This window comes from Mesoplodon densirostris, chromosome 2 (assembly GCF_025265405.1).
Source record: "Mesoplodon densirostris isolate mMesDen1 chromosome 2, mMesDen1 primary haplotype, whole genome shotgun sequence".
NCBI lineage: Eukaryota > Metazoa > Chordata > Mammalia > Artiodactyla > Ziphiidae > Mesoplodon > Mesoplodon densirostris.
Genome location: NC_082662.1, coordinates 47,630,095 through 47,652,143, shown reverse-complemented (window position 1 = coordinate 47,652,143; position 22,049 = coordinate 47,630,095). Strand labels below are relative to the sequence as shown.

Here is a 22,049-nt window from a genome sequence, read left to right as displayed (position 1 = left end):
GTGAGCAGTTAGAGAGAAAGCCAGAGCCTGTGTAGGTGGTCACACAGTGGTTCACATAGGCCAAAACGCAGAATGTGGAAGAGGGGAAACTATGAAAACAAAATTGATGATGGGTAATTTGAAGCCAGAACATGGAGAGTAGAGTTCTCTATATTACAAGTAGCAGAGGGGTAGTGAAAGTCTTTGAACAGTATGGAAGCATGGAAAAGACTATCTTGTGGATGATCTTGGAAGGAAACGAGTCTCAAAACTGAGACCAGGGCCTCCCTGGTGGCGCAGTGGTTGAGAGTCCGCCTGCCGATGCAGGGGACACGGGTTCGTGCCCCGATCCCGGAGGATCCCACATGCCGCGGAGCGGCTGGGCCCGCGAGCCATGGCCGCGGAGCCTGTGTGTCTGGAGCCTGTGCTCCGCAACGGGAGAGGCCACAACAGTGAGAGGCCCGCGTACAGCAAAAAAAAAAAAAAAAAAAAACTGAGACCAGGGGGAGGTTATTGAAGTCAGCGGGATGTGTTCAAGTACTACCTTTTCTCACAACACTCTTTCCATACTTCCTTAGACAATGGAAGTCAGTGATTTCACGTCTACTGTGGCTTGTTTCATGAGATTGTCATGGGCTGCAGCTGCAGGACGGCTCGACCTCGTTGGGAGTAGCCAACCAATTAAAGAAAGTAATTCTCTGTTTCCTGCTGGAATTCGAAACAGACTCAGCAGTTCAGGTACTGATTAAAAAGGATAAAGTAATTAGAATATTGGGCAGGAAGTAGCTGTAAGAATCATCTTTGTATAGGTTGTTCAGAGTCACAGAAAGGAGAAAGCCTTTTCTCTTGTTTTTGAGCGTAAGCTAAAACTAAATGTTTCTGAACATCAAGCTAAACACTCTAGATTTGTGCACATTCAAATATGCATGTATGCATATGCATACTTCATTTATGTATGTCATACTAAGAGAAAAAAAAAAGGTTATAAATACAGAATATAGAGAAACCAAGCAGAGTTTTAGCTTGCTGAGTGTAAAAGTGTAGTGAGGCCAATAATTGTGGCTGTAATAAAAATTCATCTAGAATTTTTACCTGGAAAAATTATTTTCTTGGTTTGGCCTGTTATTTTCTGTTAAGCCTTTATAAATAGCTTTATTTCTCAGCTTCATTTGGTTTCCCTACTCAATCTATGTGTGTGGATATACCTCAATATTAAAAAGTTTTTAAATTGTATGACATACACACAGCAAAGGGCAGAAATGCCAAATATGTAGGATTTTTAGGGTTTTTACATATGTGTAACCCATCTAAATCAAGATAAGGAACATTTCTAATATCCCAGGACTCCCACATGCCTCCAAAATTGCAATGTTCTTACTTCTATCACCTGACACTAGTTTTGTCTCATAAACATATTTTTTAATGGTTCCAAATGTGTTTTAAGTACAAAGCAATGAGGTTCGAATCAAGTGACTGAGTCTCTCTTGTTTCTTAGCCTAAAGTGTCTTCTTGAACTCTTTACTTTCACTTGAGGATTATGGGACTCATTAAAGGATATTATAATCTCAAGGGTCCTGTGGGATCCACAGTAACCTTCTGCTTGCCTGTTTCCAGGAAGCAATTGCAGCTCTGGAAGTGAAGGGGACCCGGTAGCCCTGCACGCAGGCATCTGTGTGCGACAGCAGTCCGTGTCCACCAAAGACTCACTGATTGCTGGAGAGGCTTTGTCTCTTCTTGTTACGTGCTTGCAGCTTCGGAGCCAACAACTGGGTATGCAGGAGGCTTACTTGCCATTCATCTCTTTTAGTAAAGGCCAGGTTTCTGTTAGGAATTATTTCTGTCCCTTCACAGATAAGGTCATGTTAATAGAAGTGGCAAAGGGGAAAGTTGGCATGTGGAATAGGTAAGAATAGTGCTAGAGTACTTAAATTCTGAACAGGTATTTATTGAGCGCCTTCTATATACAAGGTTCCACAGTAGGTGTTACAGGGCAGTATGTCTGCTCTCCAGGAGCTTACCATCTAGTGGAGGAATTAAAACAACCCAAAGTTGTATGTCATAAACTATAGAAGTAGAATTATATATCAATTCCTAAACTGATAATGACTCCAGTATCAAAAATCATGAAACTTAAGATTTGCCCTTTTGTCTTTATTGTTGGTTTTGGCAAACGAGGGCTGTTGCTAATCGTACTTTTAACATTAGACACCTCAGGGCTCAGTCCCTCATCTCTGTCTGCACTCATTCTCTCCACATAATCCCATCCACGTTCACAGCCTTAAATTCCCTCGGTGTGCTGATAACACTTAAATTTGGCTCTACGGCCTGGACCGCTCCCCTGACATCTCCACTTAGATATCAGATAGACTTCCCAAACTTGACATGTCCAGAACTGAACTACTGGTCTGGCCCATTACCACCCAAGAGATTTCCCATCTGAATTGATAGCAGTTTTATTCTTGGAGACATCCTTGATTCCTTTTTTTTTCACAGCCTTCTAATCTGTCAGCAGATCCTTCTTCAAATTCTATCTAGATCCACCCCTTAGACCACCTTCACTGTTAGCACCCTCTGACCCGTCATCATCTCTTACTTGGATTATAGCAGTAGTGCCCTGACTAATCTCCCTGCTTCTGCCCTTGCAGTTTATTCTCCACACAGTAACCAGAATGGACCTTCTAAAATGTAAGTCAGATTGTATCGCTCCTCTGTTTAAAACCTTGCAGTGGCCTCTTGGTTCACCCTGAGTGAAAGCCAGGTCTTTCCTAAGGCCTGACACCATCCACCCCCGTGACACCTGTGTGCCTTCCCCTTCTCCCGCTCTCCCCTCACGCACCATGCTTCAGCCACCCTGGCTTCCTGGCTGTTCCCTGACACTCAGGCACATTCCTGCCTCAGGGCCCTTGCACTGCCTTTTCCTAATTCCTGGTATGTTCTTGCCCTGCCTTTTTTAAAGAAGTCGCAACCCTTCTCTCACCCACCATCACCTGAAACCCTTTATTTTTTTTCTATATCACTTGTCACTTTATAGCATACGATATAATTTCTCTACTTACTGTGTTTATTGTCATTATCCCCTCCCCAACTAGATGGTAAGCTCCGTTAAGAACAGAGACTTCTGTTCATTTTGTTCCCTACTGAATCCTTAGCACCCAAACACTGTGTGATGTGTAGTAGGCCCTCAATAAATACTTACTCAGGGATGAGGTCTTAACAACTCCACTTTTAAAAACTGTACCAACACATCAGAGCCCTATTCTTCACTATTATTACTGATTCAGACTGCCTGTTCATAGAATTGGTGATCATTATGTATTTAGTATAACATCCACACTCATCATATAAGATGTCAAGATAAGCATATAGAAAAAGTTAGATGTTTATGGGACAGTTCAGTAATGTCAGAAATGATTTACTTTGGGCAGAAATGCTTTTAAAGGCTTATATATGAAAGTAATTCATTATGAAATGCTATCGAGCATATACCGTACTTTTAGTTCGATTTTCCTGCAATTGTTTAATTATAGAGATATTTTCAAATCAAGATGAAAAAATTATAACTTCAAGCTTTTTTTTATCATTTGTAAGTTTATTGTGGGGTACATTTTATAGTTCACAAGTATTGATAGTTTTATCAAGGCAAGACATTTATTCTGTAACTGGTATGCACACGGCATCATGCAAAAATGTCCAGGTGTGAAGATGACCAAGACACAGTCCTGCTCCTGAGCACCTTGGGCTCTCATGGGATAGACTCAGAGACGTGGGTGCAGCTGTGGAGGCACTGAATTTGATTCTGTGTGGAAGAAGAGATGATTTCTAAGATAGTTAAGCTTAAGAAATTATTCAGAATTTTTGAAATTTTGAAAATGTATTTCCTAACTTATTTTCCTCCCCTGCTCCCATTCTCTTTATTCTTACCATTAGCATCTTTCTATAACTTGCCCTGTGTTGCTGATTTTATCATTGATATTCTGCTTGGATCACCAAGTGCTGAGGTAAGGATTTTTTACTTTATAAAAAGCCCCTTTGGTCCTGTTCTGCATGGGCTCTCTGGATACCTGTGACATTATGGGGAGTATAGAAGGGATGGTGTTTAGTCCTCTCAGGGAATCAGACAGAAAGGCCACAGAGCACTCTGAAAGCAAAGTGACCATTCGGACTGTTGCCCTCCTTTCTGTTCCATATTTCACTGAAAGTTAAGAGACTACTGCTGTGATTAACTTGTGTTTGTTTATAAAAAAATCTTACAGCCAGTGTTCAGTATCCATAGCTGGCCAAGGCAGCTAGCATTAAGCATCAACAAGTTGGTCAAAATCAAGAAAGACCAACCTCAAGCCATGAACTTTCATTAGATTTTATAATCCTCATTTTTGTACCTGACCTTGAAAGTTAACTTTGAGGCACTTGCAGAAGAGTTTTTTCCTTATTTTCATTTACAGTAAATTATAAACCTATTGATTAGAGTACAGTACTAGAATAATTTGGGAAATTAGTTCCCAGACTACACTTGTTTTAAATTAGCCCTAGTTTATTCAGTGTAAACTTTACCATTAAAGATTGAAATACTCAAACCTTTACAGCATCCTTCACAGGTGGACTTTGGAGGAAAATAATTTTTTCAGCAGTCTGTAAGTGTTGGTTGATGTACTTCCTTTGCCACTAAAAATGTCATTTCAGATTCGCCGTGTTGCCTGTGATCAACTGTATACTCTTAGTCAGACAGATACTTCAGCCCATCCAGATGTGCAGAAGCCAAATCAGTTTCTCCTAGGTGTGATTCTCACTGCTCAGCTGCCTCTCTGGTCCCCAACTAGTATTATGCGAGGAGTCAATCAGAGGTATGTAAAGATGAAACAGTTCACATCATACAGAAAGAGAATGATGATTTGTGTACTGCTCCCCCAGAGTCCACAGTGCATGCTTGAGATGATGGACTTTCTCCTTTCCTCTTCCAACATTTGTACCCTGAAAGAGGGCATTTCAGGTTTTCTCCCAATTCAGGACAGAAGAGTTAGAAGAAACATTACCAGGCTTTCTTCCTCTCAAGCACCCCAACTCCCACCTCTGCTCCTCTTGGTCCCCTTACCCCAGAGAGAAAGAGGACTCACCTGGTGGTTGAGAAGCCACATGATTCAAGCCAGATCACTGTGTAAAGGTCACACTGCCCATGTCCACTTGTACCTCACTTTCTTAGCTCAGCCTACTTCATAACTCCATGTCTAGAGGTACTAGGGTATCCTTCTAGCTTGCTTTCTTGGTTTTATACATGCCTGAGCATGGAAGAAGGCTTGAGGTCCAGGCTCAGAGAATGACTTAAGTAAATCCATTCTGCCTGCCCCATCTTGTCTCCTCAGGCAAGCCTGCATGCAGGGCTGCCCCAGTGTAGGCCCAGGCTGGGAGATCAGAGATCTCACACTGACCTCAAGTTTAAGCCAGTTTCTCTAATTCAGCTTTACCAGCGAGCCCTTGCTCTGGGGCTTAGAAGGTACCACAGTGATTTGTGAAATCAATATGTATATGCTTTATAAATTAGAGCCCTTAGAGGGAAGAAACGTTAGAGCTACTCTAAACCCCTAACATATAAGCATACAAACTTGGGCTTTTTTTTTTTTTTAGTGTGGTAACATATATATAACAGAATGTTTAACATTTTTACCATTTTTAAGTGTACAGCTCAGTGGCCTTAAGTGTATTTACAGTTTTGTGCAACCATCTCCATCATCCATCTCCAAAACTTCTTTAGCATCCTAAACTGAAACTGTGTACCCAGTAAGAAGTCATTAGATAAAAGACTGATAAGGTTGACTCCATAAAAATTAAAATTTTCTATGTGGAAAAAAAATGCGGTAGAGTCAAGAGTCAGTTAAACTGACTAAATAGATTTATAACGTATATGACAGATAGAAGGCCAATTTTGCTAATATATGTGAAGAGCTGTTATAAACCACAAAAGACCAATAGCCAAATAGAAAAATGGACAAAAGAAATGAAGAGAGACAGTTCAAAGACAATCATGGAGATAATTTTTTTTTTCAGATTTGCTAATTTTTTTTTTACTGCGGCAAAATATGCATAACAAAATTTAGCGTTTTAATCATTTTGGGGGTATAACTTAGTGACATTAAGTACATACACATTATTGTGCAACCATCACCACTGTCCATTTCCAGAACTTTTTTGTCATCCCAAACTGAAACTCTGTTCCCATTAAACAGTAACTCCCCATTCATTTCCCTCCTCCCTCAAGGCACTGGCAACCACCATTCTACTTTGTCTCTATGAATTTGACTATTCTAGGTACCTCGTAAAAGTGGAATCATACAATATTTGTCCTTTGTGCTGGCTTATTTCAAGTAGCGTAATATTTTCAGGGTGTAAAGCCAGAATTTCAGAGAATGATTTTTCCCTGATAAAGGCATGTGGATTAAAAGTTACAGAAACTTCTGGGGCTTCCCTGGTGGCACAGTGGTTGAGAGTCCACTTGCCAATGCAGGGGACATGGGTTCGTGCCCCAGTCTGGGAAGATCCCACATGCCGCGGAGCGGCTGGGCCCGTGAGCCATGGCCGCTGAGCCTGCGCGTCTGGAGCCCGTGCTCCGCAACGGGAGAGGCCACAACAGTGAGAGGCCCACGTATCACAAAAAATAAATAAATAATTTAAAAAATAAAAAATAAAAAATAATAGTTTTTATTTATAGTCTTTTTTTGCCCTTGTACATTTTTTACTTTAGTATTCCAATTTTTCCTAGTTAAAAGTTTCCTAAAATCAGATAATCCTTTAATTAACTAGTTAGATCAGTGATTCTTTAGTTTAAATGTATAAGCCATTTTTTTAAGTAGTAAGCTGTTGTGCTTCTTGTTGTAAGAGTCAGATTATTTAACATAACTAACCATTAACAGTTTGATTTGTTATTAAATTCCTCTAAACTTTGGGAAAGAAACAGAAAGCATTAAATGAATTTTTTAACATACACTCTCAGAGAAGCTCTTGAATGTAAAGCATTTAATTTTACACAATATTGGATCTTTTAATTATGTGTTTTTATAATTTGAAAATTGCATTTCACAACTTTTTAATGCCCAAGTTTGGTACATATTTTCCCATAATAATAGTAGTGATGATAATTGCAGTTATCACGGGCTGATTATGTGCCACACAGTTTGCTAAATTCTTTAGATACATTTATCATTTAATCCTCACAATGGCCAAATGAGTTTGGCAGTTTTATTATCTATCCCCACTTTTTTAATAATCATAATTCTTGGTTCATTATGTAGTCTCATCATTAGTGCATTCTTGAGCCCTTTATGTTTGTGTATATGTGTGCATGTTTATTTCTAGTGCTCTAGTAAGCATTTTAGAAATCAGAAAACTGAGACAACTGAAATAAATTGTCCCTGGACACCCAGCTGTAAGTGGTGGAGCCAGGATTAAAAGTAAGGTCCGCCTGACTTTAAAACCTGTGCTCTTCACTTCTGTAATTGCAGAAAAAACTTCATTGATGATCCTAGATGAAAGAATTTACCTTTTTCTTCTCTTATCCACTTTATTTTGCTTCTTAGCACTTATCACCAATTGACATATGTATGTATTTTTCATCTGTTGTCTGTCTCCTTTGTTCACCGTTCCCCTAAAACAGTTCCAAGCGTATAGTAGGTGTGTATCAGTTGATATTTGAACAAATTAATTATGTATGCAGTCAGTGTGTACATCATTACATAATGTGATAGATTTAGTAAGTTTTCTCTCTTTACACTATTATTCCTATACTATATCTGTATAAGTAAAATCACTAGTGTGTGTCTTGCTAAAATACTGAAGTTGAATTGATGTAAAGTAGTTCTTTTATGCTTAGGAAAATTCTCTTATTCAGTTGTTTTATGAGCTTACTCTTACAAGGAAAATATTTTTTTATTTTCAAATCAGCCTTTTTTTAAATAACTGAAATCTGTTTTTTAGACTGTTATCCCAGTGCATGGAGTATTTTGATCTGAGGTGCCAATTATTAGATGATCTGACAAGTAAGTAGATGTCTAACTTTGATTTATGTTGGGGGAGGGGTTGGGAAGGACTAGAAAAGAAAGACAGACATTTCTAAATCTGACTTAATGTATCTCAGATACAAATAACATTAAAATTATTGTTTGAAGTTGAATTTTATTTTCTTGGAAATAGCATATAAACCCATGTACCAGTTATCTCTTCTGCTATTATATACCCAACCATTAATGTGTTAGAAGATTTGTTGATTTTAAAAATCGTCAAAGGCTCATATTTTAATTACACTGATACAGAACGATTAAGAAGAATCTTTCCGTTATAGTCAATTCTGACAGTTTTTAAGGTTTGAAGGAAAGAGGGAATCTCTGGTGAGATATGTTGATAGTAATAGAAGTGAGTGATAGAAGTCAGGTAATTGTTGAGTGTTAGGTGTTTGCGATATCATTGTTACAAACTCTTAGAGTGTTTAGATTTTAATCATCTGTACTTACTCTTATATAATGCAAAGGTTTGTTGGAGTCCTCTATGAAAATTTCAGTTGTTCCGGTCAAGAGTTTGTTAGTTTATTCCTTGTTCTTTACACAAAGCTTATAGGAAAGATTTGCTTCTGCCTATAGGAAATAAATAAAATGAAAGTCAGGATCAACAAAAATGTTAATTGGAAAAGAATGTCAAGACCAGGAGGTAAGAAAAAAAAAATACCTTGTGTATGTGCAGGCTGAAAAGCCCCACACAGTCAGAATTCGGTTTTGAGGAGGACCAAGGTAGAAAGGAAACCTCATTTGTTTGTTTGTTCTCAATACCCTAGAGGAAGAAACAGAATGGTTTCTCAAAAGAAACAGATCTTTTCCCCAGCACTCAAACCTAAAAGAAACTTCACACAAAGGTCTTCATGTAATGGACACATAAAGACAGAGTGACTAAGAAGCCTCAGCAGCATCTCTAAGGCAGATGCCTTCCTGGGTTTCATATGTGTCTCTCAGAAGCTGAGGACATAGTGCTCTGAGCAGGGCAGTGAAATTGGTTTTGTTGGAGCCTGAGATGATATAGTCTATGTGTCTTGATTCGGGGATAAGACCTGTACTATCTAGAGAAGTGGATGGACTACATGTCCATCAAACAGCCTAGCCTAGTACTGCATTTTTCAACTAGGCCTTCAGTGTTAAGTTGGGCAGCAGCCAGCGAAGGTTTGTTCTCTGGCTTGGACTTTGAGAGGGTATTCTGCTTTGCTGCTTGAGAACTGGACTCATGAGTTGTATGAGACACATACATCCTCAGAATGCATGAACAAGTTATTAGTGTAGGCCTTTGCTGTGCCATTGAGCCATAAGTAAGGGATCCAAGATCCCTTAATGGGATGTTGAGGGCAGGGAGAGAATATGTCTTGAAACAAGCAATATTTGCCATTTTGGGAGCATTTTCTGTATGCCAGTGCCTATACTAGACACTGTATACACAGCACCCTGCCGCGTAGGTGTTAGCCCCATTTCATAAATGAGGAAACAAGGATGCACAGTGTCGCCTGAAGTATCCCTTTCCACCTCACTCTGTGGGGCCTTGCCTGCCTGTGCCTGCAGTGCAGTGGGAAGAGAGCATGATTACTCCTGCTCTCCTCCCTAATCCCTGCTTCCAACATGGAATCTTGTTTTCAATCCTTGTTTGGAGGGGAAGGTGGAATACTTAATACAAAAGAGTGGTTCTCTGGAGGTTCGCTCATCATCTGGAAACATGGATTCTGCTGCTGCGCTGCGGACCCCTCTCTCCCTCACAGGGCTCCCCCCTCCCCTGGCATAGGTAACACGGTGGGAGTGACGGCTCTCCTCTCACCCCTCGACCCCTTCCTTCTCTAGAAGGGTTTCTTCCCTGGGACATCTGCTAACACCACCAAACAGGAGCTTCTTCGGAACAAGGAGTGTCCCTTTCATCTCGTACCCCCAGCGTCAGCACCATGACCTACACAGAGGAGGCACTCAGTACCGTTTGATTTGTGATGGAGGGAGGGAGGGAAGGAACGGACGTGTGTGAGCCTTCGTAGTCCTGTGGGCAGCTGCTGTTCATTAATGACAGTTTTTTAAAATCTGTGAAGTAGAAGATTGAGACTTGTCTCTGCTTACTTTAATTCAGGATTTTGACTCCATGAAAAGAAATCCTTCTTTCTTCAGGATGAGAGGTCGTTTTGTTTTGTTTTTCCATCTTAGCTTCAGAAATGGAGCAGTTAAGAATCAGCCCAGCTACCATGCTCGAAGATGAGATTACTTGGCTGGATAACTTTGAACCTAATCGCACAGCTGAATGTGAGACCAGTGAAGCAGATAACATCTTATTGGCAGGACACTTACGGCTCATCAAGACCCTTCTTTCACTCTGTGGGGCAGAAAAGGAAATGCTTGGTAATTATTACTTCATCTTATCATGTGACAGAGAACCTCAGTTCTCAGTTATTGCCATAATGTTGTATGAAATTGGGAAAATAAGATAGGTGCTAAATGTTCCATAGAAAATGGACCCTCAGACAATAGGGTATTGTCTGGAATTTTAGGGGCTAACAAATTTAAGGTGTATTTTATCTGTGTCATTAAACCATATAGAGAATTTTATAGCATTCAAAATAGTTGGCTCACATAACTTAGTAACAAATAAAAATTATAAATCAAAGTAGGTTTTTCTCTTATCTTTTTACTGTTACATACTTTATAAAATACAGTCCGTTTTATGTCTTACCTCTTTTAAGGATAATTCTTGTCTGGAGAGGCAGCCCCCAACTACCACCCCTGGATGGTGGGATACACATATAACTTGTAAAACCATATCTGGTATTATAAATTATATTCAGAAGACAAATCAAAATGTTAATTATCACTTTTTTCACACAAACTGAGTTCTATAAAAATCTTCTTGGCTATTGGGGATACATAGAAAAGAGTGATTCTAAACCAGGGTGAGATGGGCACATCATTTTTACCTAAAGATTTTTAAAGTTTTAAACACTTTTACGTGGATTCCCCTATGCCCAAAGTAAAAGTTAATTATTCACTCAAACCGTCTGCCTTGTGATGTTCTTGGCATTTGTGTTTCTGAAGTGAAAGCTTAACTCCTTTCACTCTATTGTAAGCTCATAAAGGAAGGTTCCTTCACTTGTCTATCTTTGCATCCTGTCCCGACTCTCCCACCCATCCCCACTCCTCTGCCTCACAGATCTTTGCCATGTATTATAAGTGCTCAAAAAATGAGCGTCAAGTTAAATTGAAGGCCTTGCCTTTGGGTGGCCTCAGGTGCCTTTGCTGCTCTGATATGAAAGTGCAAGACAAGATCTTTGAATTAAAATATGTGTTCATCCTCAACATGAATATTATGCTCTATTCCAGGTTCATCACTCATTAAACCATTGTTAGATGACTTCCTTTTCCGAGCTTCTAGAATTATTTTAAATAGTCATTCTCCAGCTGGCAGTGCCGCCATCAGTCAACAGGACTTTCATCCAAAGTATGGAAAATGCACGTTGTGTTCAGTTTTGGTAAAAATTCTAATTCGAAACTTTAGTCCAAAAAAGATTTTCTTAACTTGGAGTTTGTCTTCCATCTTGTGAGTGTGTGTAGCTTGTAAGACATTATCCACTGTGTAAAGAAATGCATGTAAGGGGGCTTAGGATAAAGCCTGCCTGGCACATAGTAATCGCTGAGCTGGTACTATTATTATCATCAAGATGGAAGAATAAGTAATACTGTGGTTAAGGTGGTCAGTAACAAATTCCAAGAGAAACTGAGGTTGTAAGAATTGCTTCCAAAGTAAAGATAAATAGGCTCTGGGTCTTGAGGGTTTCTTTCTGCTAGGAGAAAAGCATAGGTGCTTTAGTGCATGAACCTTGTGATTTGCTGAGTATTGACTGTGTCCTTATAATTAAAACTGCTAGTGATTTATTACAGTGGTAATTTTAGAGTCAAATTTTATATTAGTTTTTATGGGTAGAAATTTGAAAGATCTTTTGTAATGTTGACCCTTCGTGGGTGATGTTTGTACTCTTGGAAATAGGAAGAGGCAGCTACAAGCTGCCATCTTATTTACTCTGAATCTAACTTAACCTCATTCTTTTCTCACGAAAACCAGAGTTAATTGAGTAATCCTGAAGAAACTGAGGATTTGGTATTTAACCAGTGAAAAAAATTCCCATACAATTTCTGTGGTTATTGAAATGGGCAAGGCATAATAAGCAGTATTTTATGGAATCTTAAGAAGTATCTTACCATGTATGAATATTTCTCTATCTAGAGATTCCTTATTAGCAAAATCTGTTTTAGGTAATAAACCTTCATTAAAACTCTTGGGGTGTCCCTCACACTGTCACTCCCATCCTTACCTCTGCCCTAGTCTTGTTCTGGAAGATTTGGTGCTAGCTCTGTGGGAGTCTTTTATTAAAGCAGTAGAAACACGTGAGTATTTCAGTTTTCAGTGAACAGAGAAAATAAATTTTCAGCCGTTCTGCTGAAATTTTTTTCATGAATTCTTCCATTTGTAATTATTAAAAGTAATACATCCGTCAACGAGGAGTTGTGTTTTTTTAATCACATACAGTGCCTTGAATAGAAAAGGAAACATTTTGTTTCATCCAGTGTACTGAACGGTGTTCATTGAGCACAGTGACTCCCAGCCTTTTCCCACCTAAACACGAAAGCCAGAAAGAGATTTAAAATACACAGAAAGTCTTTTCACAAGTAATGCTATTCTTATATCACACCAACAAAAGAACTTCTTGATGTTTAACCTGTATATATGGTACCTTCTATTCATTCTTTACCTGTCCCTTGCAACCCAGAAATGCAGGTGAGAAGCAAAGGGCAGTGCCAGCTCCATGGCTCTTGTCCTCAGTGCCTGATGCAGTTCTGATCTCCATGCCCTTCAACCCCTTCTTAAACATACCTCCCACACTCCACTCCATAAGTGTTTCTCTCAAAGGTTGGATGTCCTCTTTTCTGTGTATCCTTCCTAACCTGTGATCTCCTAACAAATGCACGGTTGGCTTAGGTGACTGTGAGAAATTACTGTCCATCCCCTAAGTGATTACTACTAAAGATGAGCAGTAAAGAAGCCTTTGGTTTCCTGCAGAATGCTTGCCAGTTATCTCTCATTGTCACTTTAAACAAATGACTTGGCAAACTATTTCTGTCTCCACAGTTTCATAGATAGAAAGTTGATTAGTGTCCTTGAGGAATTTTTTATCTGCAGGTGCACAGCAAATGTTTATGGGCATCTATTCTGATTTGTATAGCTTTCTGCCATGTAGATATTTGAATTTCAGGGCAGTATCTACAAAAACCTTGCTTTCTACCTACTTTAATTGAAAGATAGTTATTTCCATGTTGTGTTTTTGGTAAAGTTTTCAGACTCTCTGTTCTCTATTCTTGCTGATCCATCCCTTAGATAATAATATGGAGTCATAATTGAAAGATTTGCTACTTTATCATCAGGCCAAGAAGATACTTAGCTCTAAACCATAATCATCCCTCCTGTATTCATGGTCTCTTCCTTTGTTAAGTAAGCACCTCCCACTAGATTACTAGGTTGTGCCATCAGACCTGACTTAACCCTGTTTTAGGAATTGCAGCTCTTATATTTTCATTTCAAATGTTGATTTAGTTTAATGAGCGACTTAAGTAAATTATTCACTGTTGAAATTGACTTATGTCGTTTGTTTTTAGATGTAGTACAGTGAATAGCCGATTGGCAGCCTACGAAGTCCTTGTAATGCTGGCTGATAGCTCACCTTCAAATCTTCAAATTATTACAAAAGAACTACTTTCTATGCATCATCAACCTGATCCTGCTCTTACCAAGGAGTTTGATGTAAGTTTTCTAGACCTCAATGCACTTAATTTTTTTAGAATGCTCTCTTAAACATAGTATTTTAAAACTATGTTTGCATTATCCTAGTCACAAAGAAAATCAGTGTTATTCTTTTGCTTATCAAATTCACGTACTCAAATCAACTATAATCTATAGTGTATTACACTAATACACTAATATATTACTAAATGGTACCCTTCTGATTAAAAAAGAGGAGAGATTTTCAAGTCAGTTGATAATTACTCTCAGTAAAAAGTAGCATTTCAGTCTATTTTTTGAGGAACTATGCATGGCACAGTGCCAGGCACTAGAGCTACAAATTCCAGAAAACATTGGTTCTGTCACAGTATAGTCTATGTTCACTTAAATTCAACTAAGATTTATTGAGTTTACTATGCGCTAAGGTGTTGTTGGCTTTTGGAGCTCAGAAATGAAGATAGAACCCAGCACTAAGACTGAGGTATGTCCTGAATGCTCTACTAACAGAGAGGCACTTCAACACCAGATGGTGGTGTTTTAGTAAGCTTCTTAGAAATGATGGAAGTTAAAATAGAGCCCTTAAGAGTGATGAGCCAGTTGAAGCAAGGTGGGAAGGTCATTCCAGACATGAGAAGCCATGGACAGCTTTGTATATGTTGGGATCTGCAAGAGGGAAGCAAGCTGCAGATGCCCTGGAACACCAGACCAGGAGTGGGAGGATGCTTTTAAAGCATTCTCCACTAACATCATAAAGAGGCAGTCTTATCCCTTTGGATGCCTGAGCTGAGTACTATGGAACATACAAGTTAGGCAGGAAAAGAAGTGAGAACAGGTGTTCTAAGTAGAGGAAAGAGCACTTGCAAAGTAGGATGTGAATGCGTAAATTGGGAACTATTTTGGTATGAACTGTTTAGTTTATAATGCTTACTTTATGCTATGCTTTAAGGGTTTTTTTTTAATTAATTAATTTATTTATTTATTAATTTATGGCTGTGTTGGGTCTTTGTTTCTGTGAGAGGGCTTTCTCTAGTTGTGGCAAGTGGGGGGCACTCTTCATTGCGGTGCGCGGGCCTCTCACTATCGCGGCCTCTCTTGTTGGGGAGCACAGGCTCTAGACGTGCAGGCTCAGTAGCAGTGGCTCGCAGGCCTAGCCGGTCTGCGGCATGTGGGATCCTCCCAGACCAGGGCTTGAACCTGTGTCCCCTGCATTAGCAGGCAGATTCTCAACCACTGCACCACCAGGGAAGCCCTATGCTTTAAGTTTTACATGCACTTATTTAATAATCAGATTAAAATGACAATCTTAGTAAGTCAGGGATTATATCAGCATAGTGAAAATATTTGTCATATAAATACTTACATTTTTAGCACTGTTATACACCAGTTTTTCTTATTTTATAACTTTTTTTTTTAGTCTGTGCTTTGGACTACAAATAAATTACACTGTTAATTAGATCTTAGAAATCACCCTGCTCTAAGTGCATGTTGAATGTTAATGAAAAGTATGTGATATTTAGCAATTCCTTTCAGTCCAGAAGACCTCCAGGGTTTTGTCAGTTGGTTAGTTATTTCACCGTTACACGTACTTGATATATGCAGATAACATGATTCTGGTCATAGGATTAGAACCAAGAGTCTTCTGTAATAGCATTTCGGAGTGTGTCATTACAATATCCATTGAAGTGCCGTGTTGAACTTGTATCCAAGATGCCTTTTCTAGATGATTTCTACCTAGAAAAATACTGTACTAGAATCTACATTGTTACAGATCATCCTTAAGTGAAATGCTAGGGTGTTTACGTACTTATTTAATGGCATGCTTATTAGAGGAAGTTCAGTAGAACGTTACCTTCTCAAAAAAGGAAGGGAAGGGGCTTCCCTGGTGGTGCAGTGGTTGAGAGTCTGCCTGCCGATGCAGGAGACGCGGGTTTGTGCCCCGGTCCGAGAGGATCCCACATGCCGCAGAGTGGCTGGGCCCGTGAGCCATGGCCGCTGAGCCTGTGCGTCTGGAGCCTGTGCTCTGCAACTGGAGAGGCCACAACAGTGAGAGGCCCACATACCGAAAAAAAAAAAAGGAAGGGAAGGAATATGAGCCTTCCTTGACTATCCAGACAGGTTAGGATTCTTATAGTAAACACTTCATAGAACCTTTCCTACTTTTCAGATTACTACCTCAGTTTGTAAATACATAGCAGCATTTTTATTTAATTAATGTATACCCTACTATAATGTAAGCTCCTTGAGATCAAGCACTAAATACATTTCTGCTTTCTCTCATGTCCCTGGCACAATGCCTGGCACATTGTGCTCTTAAGAAATGTTTGTCGAATGATAATCAAGTGACTAAATGCAGGACTACATAGTGGATGTATAGATACATGCTTTGTATATATGTGAGGTACTTTAGGAACTAAAAGGAAACATTGAGATAGTAGTTTTAGAATTGTATTGCATCTGCAGAGGTACTCCATGAACATAAGTTTGCTACCATAACTCGTAACACACTGAATGGATAAATCTATATCTCTCTTTTCCTCTCAGACATCTCATAAAGCTGTAAGGAAATGTGCTGGTGGCAGAGATACTAATTCTCTCTCTCTCTATTTCTGCTCCTCTCTTTCCTAGTACCTTCCCCCAGTGGATAGCAGGTCCAGCTCAGGGTTTGTGGGACTGAGGAATGGTGGCGCTACATGTTACATGAATGCAGTCTTCCAGCAGCTGTATATGCAACCTGGTCTCCCGGAGGTGATTTTCTTCCTCTTTCCTGTTTAGTATCATAAATGATGTATGTGTACATTGCTTGAGAACTGTTCCATATGCATATATTGCATTTTGGGGTTTACTAAACTGGACATAATTAGAGATTCTCTAGTAGCTTCTGAAATCTGTATAGACAACATTGTTCATAGTCACATATTTTTGTCTATCTGTTGAGGTAATATGCTGCCTGTTTGACAGATGGATTTGACTTAATGTGATTTTTGAACTCCTCAATTATTCTCAAATTGTATTCCATAAAGCTACTAACACTTTTGGTATTTTAGAAATATTTAGACTCTATCATTAGCATTCTGTAATAATCTATTAGTAGCTTGTGATATAGCAAAGCTATGAAATAGTTTTGAGAATATTCTGTGTGTCATCATGTCACACTTATTTCTTATAGAGATCCTGGCATTACTAGTTCCAGTTTTTCATAATCGAACAGAAGCTCAAAGAGATGATTTATTCATGATTACACCAGCTAGGAAGCGTTGAAGCTAAACATATGCAGAGTTATAGCCATATACAAACATACATACCATTCTGAAGGAGCAGTGGGTACTCACACATACAGAAGTCAAGATTTTCTGAAAGCAGTTGAATATTTCTAATTTAATACAGTTCATTTCTTTTTAGTCATTACTTTCAGTGGATGATGACACGGACAATCCAGATGATAGTGTATTCTACCAAGTGCAGTCTCTCTTTGGGCATTTGATGGAAAGCAAGCTGCAGTACTATGTACCTGAGAACTTTTGGAAGGTATTTTACCCAGTAACTCTTTAGATTGAAGGGTGTTAGGTATTTGGAGTGTGGCTGCATTCTTCCTCTAGTGTCTTGTTTATTGACCCTAGACCAATCCCATTGCTAAGAACCTATAAAAGAAATGTCTATACCATTCTTATTGGCATTGGAGCTTGAGTCAAGTGATTAGAATGTTGAGAATAGTCATTTATAATTTCTAGGGTTTTGCTAATCTTAAATGTTTTGACTATTTCCCATTATTCTTATTTAGCTGTTTGAAATATTTGTTCAAATTATTCCTCTGAATTTATGCCAATTTCACTAATACCTCTAAATAAAGAACATTCTTCTAAAGCATTGCTTTACTGTGTTTTACCTTATATTCTCCCCTATAGGTTGGTTAGTTTCTAAGAGAGAAACTCTGTTCCCTGGCCTTAGATCTCACCCTCTATGGTTTCATAGACTTAGTATAAAGGGACCGAGGAAAAACATAGATGGCTGAATGCAAACTAATCTCACGTCAGTAAAAACTTTTATACCCTAATAGTAAACTTGGTTTTTAGAAGCATTTAAGGACTCTCATTTTCCTTTTCTACCATATTCAGAAATTGCTACTTTTCCTGTAACGACATATTTAATTCTTGTTACATAGATTTTCAAGATGTGGAACAAAGAACTTTATGTGAGAGAACAACAGGATGCATATGAATTCTTCACCAGTCTCATCGATCAGATGGATGAATATCTCAAGGTAGAAAAAGTTTCATTTTCCCTCTAACTCCCTCAAACTCTGTAACATGAGAGCAGTGGTTTAGGATTTGGGATTACTATGAAACTGACAAATCAGAAAGTGATCGTCTTTAATACCACAACAGTAATTCATTTCTTCTGGGTTTGAATATCAAAACATATACAGAACACTATAGATTATAGATTTATTTTCTTCTTAATTCATCTGACACTTGATAAAGTATGTAACTCTTAACCTATACCCCGTAATGATAATCATTTGTAGCTACACGCTCTGTGTCCGCATGGAAGTAACCTGGCCTCAGAGGAGTGCTGCTGTCACCGGTGAACTGATGGCCCCGTGCAGAGCTGTTTTGCTTTGTCAAAGGGTACAAAAGGACCAGGTTCAAAAGTTGTTTGTGGTTGTGCGACCCAAAGCTTTCTACCTCTACCCAGGAAAATGTGTCACAAACTTCCTAAGTGGTATTGCCTTCTAAGATACAGACAGCCTCCCATCACTGCCAGCATTTGCCTTTCCTCTCAGTAGGCACAAGTTATCCATTTCTTTTTTAAAAAATAACTCATAGGGACTTCCCTCGTGGTCCAGTGGTTAGGACTCCACACTTCTGCTGCAGGGGGCACGGGTTCAATCCCTGGTCGGGGAACTAGATCCCACATGCATGCTGCAGCTAAGAGTTCGCATGCCACAACTAAGGAGCCAGCGATCCGCAACTAAGGAGCCAGTGAGCCACAACTAAGGAGCCCACCTGCCGCAACCAAGACCTGGCGCAACTAGGAAAAAAAGAAAAATAACCTATAGGGACTTCCCTGGCAGTCCAGTGGTTAGGACTGCACACTTCCACTGCAGGGGGCACGGGTTTGATCCCTGGTTGGGGAACTAAGATCCCGAAACCTGCACAGCACAGCCAAAAAAATAAATAAAAATAACTTACAAATTTGTAGCATTCTATCCACAAGAAAAAAGAAAAGATCATGGAGAGTTACTGCTAGCTTGGTAATTGGGGCAAGGGGAGAAGGATTCGGGATCATCATGGAGAATGCAGTCCTGTCATCAGCGTGGCTGACGGCGCTCTTCTTCCTTTTCTGATCATTTGCATTACTCTGGCAGCGGGTCTCATGGGTTATAATTCTTTCATTAGTTCCCAGCTTAAACTACCAAGCTGACTTGTTTTATTTTGTTGGTTAAATTAAAATCTGTGCTTTAGCTCAGGTCTAAGTAAAATTCTGTATAAACAACCTAAAAGTTCTAGAGGCATCAACTAAAATTTTAACTTTTTATTTCAACAGAAAATGGGGAGAGACCAAATTTTTAAGAATACTTTTCAGGGCATCTATTCTGATCAGAAGATCTGTAAAGACTGTCCTCACAGGTTAGTGAAGATAACACTGACATCAAAAAATAATCACCATCATTTTTAAATGATTCTTCTAGAATGTTGTAAATTTTTTATTCATTGAGAGGTTTGCAGATATATCTCCTAATAGATCTATAAATGTTTATTGAATTAAATTTCTTTGGGGAAATTTCCAGGGAATTAATTTCCATTTCTAAAATTTCTTTCTTGAAATTCATAATTTTAAGCAATTCTGAGTGGTTGAAAATTGGCATTTTTATTTAGTGTACTTTTAGAAGGATGAGAAGGTGTGTCTTAATTATAGTGATTAGGAATATATCAATAGTTCTGTGTTCAATCTCAAGTATTGTGATAATTTCAAGATTTTTAAATTCCATTGCTGATATGGTGTTCCTATTATTTCCTAAGCAGATATGAGCGCGAGGAAGCTTTCATGGCTCTCAATCTAGGAGTTACTTCCTGTCAGAGTTTGGAAATTTCTTTGGACCAGTTTGTTAGAGGAGAAGTTCTAGAGGGAAGTAATGCATATTACTGTGAAAAGTGTAAAGAAAAGGTATTACATTTGCCCTTTTCAAAACACAAGATTAATTTGTTATTCATGGACTTTGTCTTTATGTTTTATGTAACATCAGTATTAAGCTCCTATTGTTACTGCCATTAAATTGTGGCATGACTTGTGTTCACAGAGGTGGGAAAGCCCTGTAGAAATCTGTGACCTTCATATTAATTACTTTGTTATTTTATTGTCTCCATGGAGATAATTGGGTTTTGCTTCTCTTTAGAGAACAACAGTGAAAAGGACCTGTATTAAGTCGTTACCTAGTGTCTTGGTCATCCACCTGATGAGATTTGGATTTGACTGGGAGAGTGGACGCTCCATTAAATATGATGAACAGATAAGGGTAACTTATTTTTTTTTCTTGGTTTTTTAATAACCATTATTACTGTTCTCCCTTTATTGTTTCCTTTTTATATTTTCAAATTTCATCTAAAATGTGAAAGGCCGTGGTCTCAGCGTTCTGAGAAGTGCACAGCCCCTCGTCTTAAGCAGCTGCTGCTAGTGGTACCGGCAGATCTCTAGACAGTAACCCTCATTTCTAGAAGGCATCCTAGTGACAGCTATGAAGTGAAATCCTTTCCTTAATGCTCAAGCAAGAGACTGCTTAAACCTTCCTAGACTTGTGAGCCATTCTGAAATTGTGTACTTGAATTGGAGGGTAGTCCTAGCTTAAATTAGGAAAACACATCCTTCTTCTTTGTACAGACTTAATTGGGTGTGACCCTATATGTTACTAACCAACACTAATGTGCTCTTTTTGCTTTTTAAATAGTTTCCCTGGATGCTAAACATGGAGCCTTACACAGTTTCAGGAATGGCTCGCCAAGATTCATCTTCGGAAGTTGGTGAAAACGGGCGAAATATGGATCAGGGAGGTGGAGGATCTCCACGAAAAAAAGTTGCCCTCACAGAAAACTACGAACTTGTCGGTGTCATTGTACATAGTGGGCAGGCACATGCAGGCCACTACTATTCCTTCATCAAGGACAGGCGGTAAGGGGTTCTTGTACAGCTCCCTCACTCCACCCTTCCAGTAGTCTCTCCTCCGTTCCCTGCCCTGCTGTACCTCTCCTCCACTCCCCCTGCTTTCCTATGTCCCTCCTCTGCTCCCCCTGCCCTGCTGTACCTCTCCTCTGCTACCCGTATCCTCCTATACCTTTTCTATGCATTCTCTGCCCTCCTGTATCCCTCCTCCGCTCCCCCTGCCCCCCTGTATCTCTCCTCTGCTCTCCCTGCCCTACTTTGTCATCCACACTTATTACATTGCAAAGAAGCTTTCTCATTGTTCTTTGACCTTATTTCATATTGGATTTTTACAACTTGTTGCAATTGTTTTATCCCTTCAATTTGAAAAGTTGTTTAAGAAATTGAAGTAACTGTTGCTATATTTTTCTTAGGTGTTTTCAAATGGTAATTACCTGCTATATTTGTAGACAATACATAGAGATAAATGCTGGGGATGGGGATGTTTGATTTGTAACCTCATAATATTTGTTTTATCAAATCTGTGCTCTAGGGGATGTGGAAAAGGAAAGTGGTATAAATTTAATGACACAGTTATAGAAGAATTTGACCTAAATGATGAGACCCTAGAGTACGAATGCTTTGGAGGAGAATATAGACCAAAAGTTTATGATCAAAGTAAGTATTTGCAAATGTATATTTTCCATTAGTTTTATTTTCTTAATTTATAGTTTTCTATCAAATTGGAAGCAGTATTTTTTATATAAAAAATAGAAAAGATTTTATTTTTTTTTACATACTACTGCTCTAGCCATGTAGATCCACGAACTCCTTGATAGCCAGGTTGAAAAGGTTCAAGCTGCTTACAGAATTCTTTTTAAATAATTCCTTACAACAGCCCTGGAATGGGGGTGAGTTAAATGGAAGAAATCAATATTAAAGAACAACTTGAAAGAATTTCAACCTTAAAAATAGTTTCAGAAGTAGTAGTCCACTCAAATTTTCAAATTTCCTTTTCACTTATATAGAGGTGTGATTAATGGAGAAGACATTTCTAGCACCTGTGTTTTTAAAACCTTATTTGTTATGCAGTGTGGTAAAGGAATCTTTCCACA

The 22,049-nt window shown here is 38.9% G+C and overlaps 1 protein-coding gene across 4 annotated transcripts in view; it reads left to right on the top strand.

Moving 5' to 3' along the window:
* The window catches only part of USP24 (ubiquitin specific peptidase 24), a 154,997-nt gene that overhangs the window by 100,022 nt on the left and 32,926 nt on the right, over nt 1-22,049 (top strand). For 3 of the 4 annotated variants that reach the window (XM_060089865.1, XM_060089864.1, XM_060089862.1), the window contains exons 35-50: nt 558-717; nt 1,594-1,749; nt 3,907-3,977; nt 4,660-4,820; nt 7,942-8,003; nt 10,182-10,373; nt 11,349-11,466; nt 13,677-13,821; nt 16,426-16,545; nt 17,200-17,325; nt 17,960-18,058; nt 19,345-19,427; nt 19,821-19,965; nt 20,195-20,314; nt 20,744-20,964; nt 21,488-21,612. In XM_060089865.1, coding sequence (XP_059945848.1) covers nt 558-717; nt 1,594-1,749; nt 3,907-3,977; nt 4,660-4,820; nt 7,942-8,003; nt 10,182-10,373; nt 11,349-11,466; nt 13,677-13,821; nt 16,426-16,545; nt 17,200-17,325; nt 17,960-18,058; nt 19,345-19,427; nt 19,821-19,965; nt 20,195-20,314; nt 20,744-20,964; nt 21,488-21,612 — 2,104 coding nt within the window. The remainder of the gene's footprint in view (nt 1-557; nt 718-1,593; nt 1,750-3,906; nt 3,978-4,659; nt 4,821-7,941; nt 8,004-10,181; nt 10,374-11,348; nt 11,467-13,676; nt 13,822-16,425; nt 16,546-17,199; nt 17,326-17,959; nt 18,059-19,344; nt 19,428-19,820; nt 19,966-20,194; nt 20,315-20,743; nt 20,965-21,487; nt 21,613-22,049) is intronic. The other variant, XM_060089863.1, reaches the window with a different exon arrangement.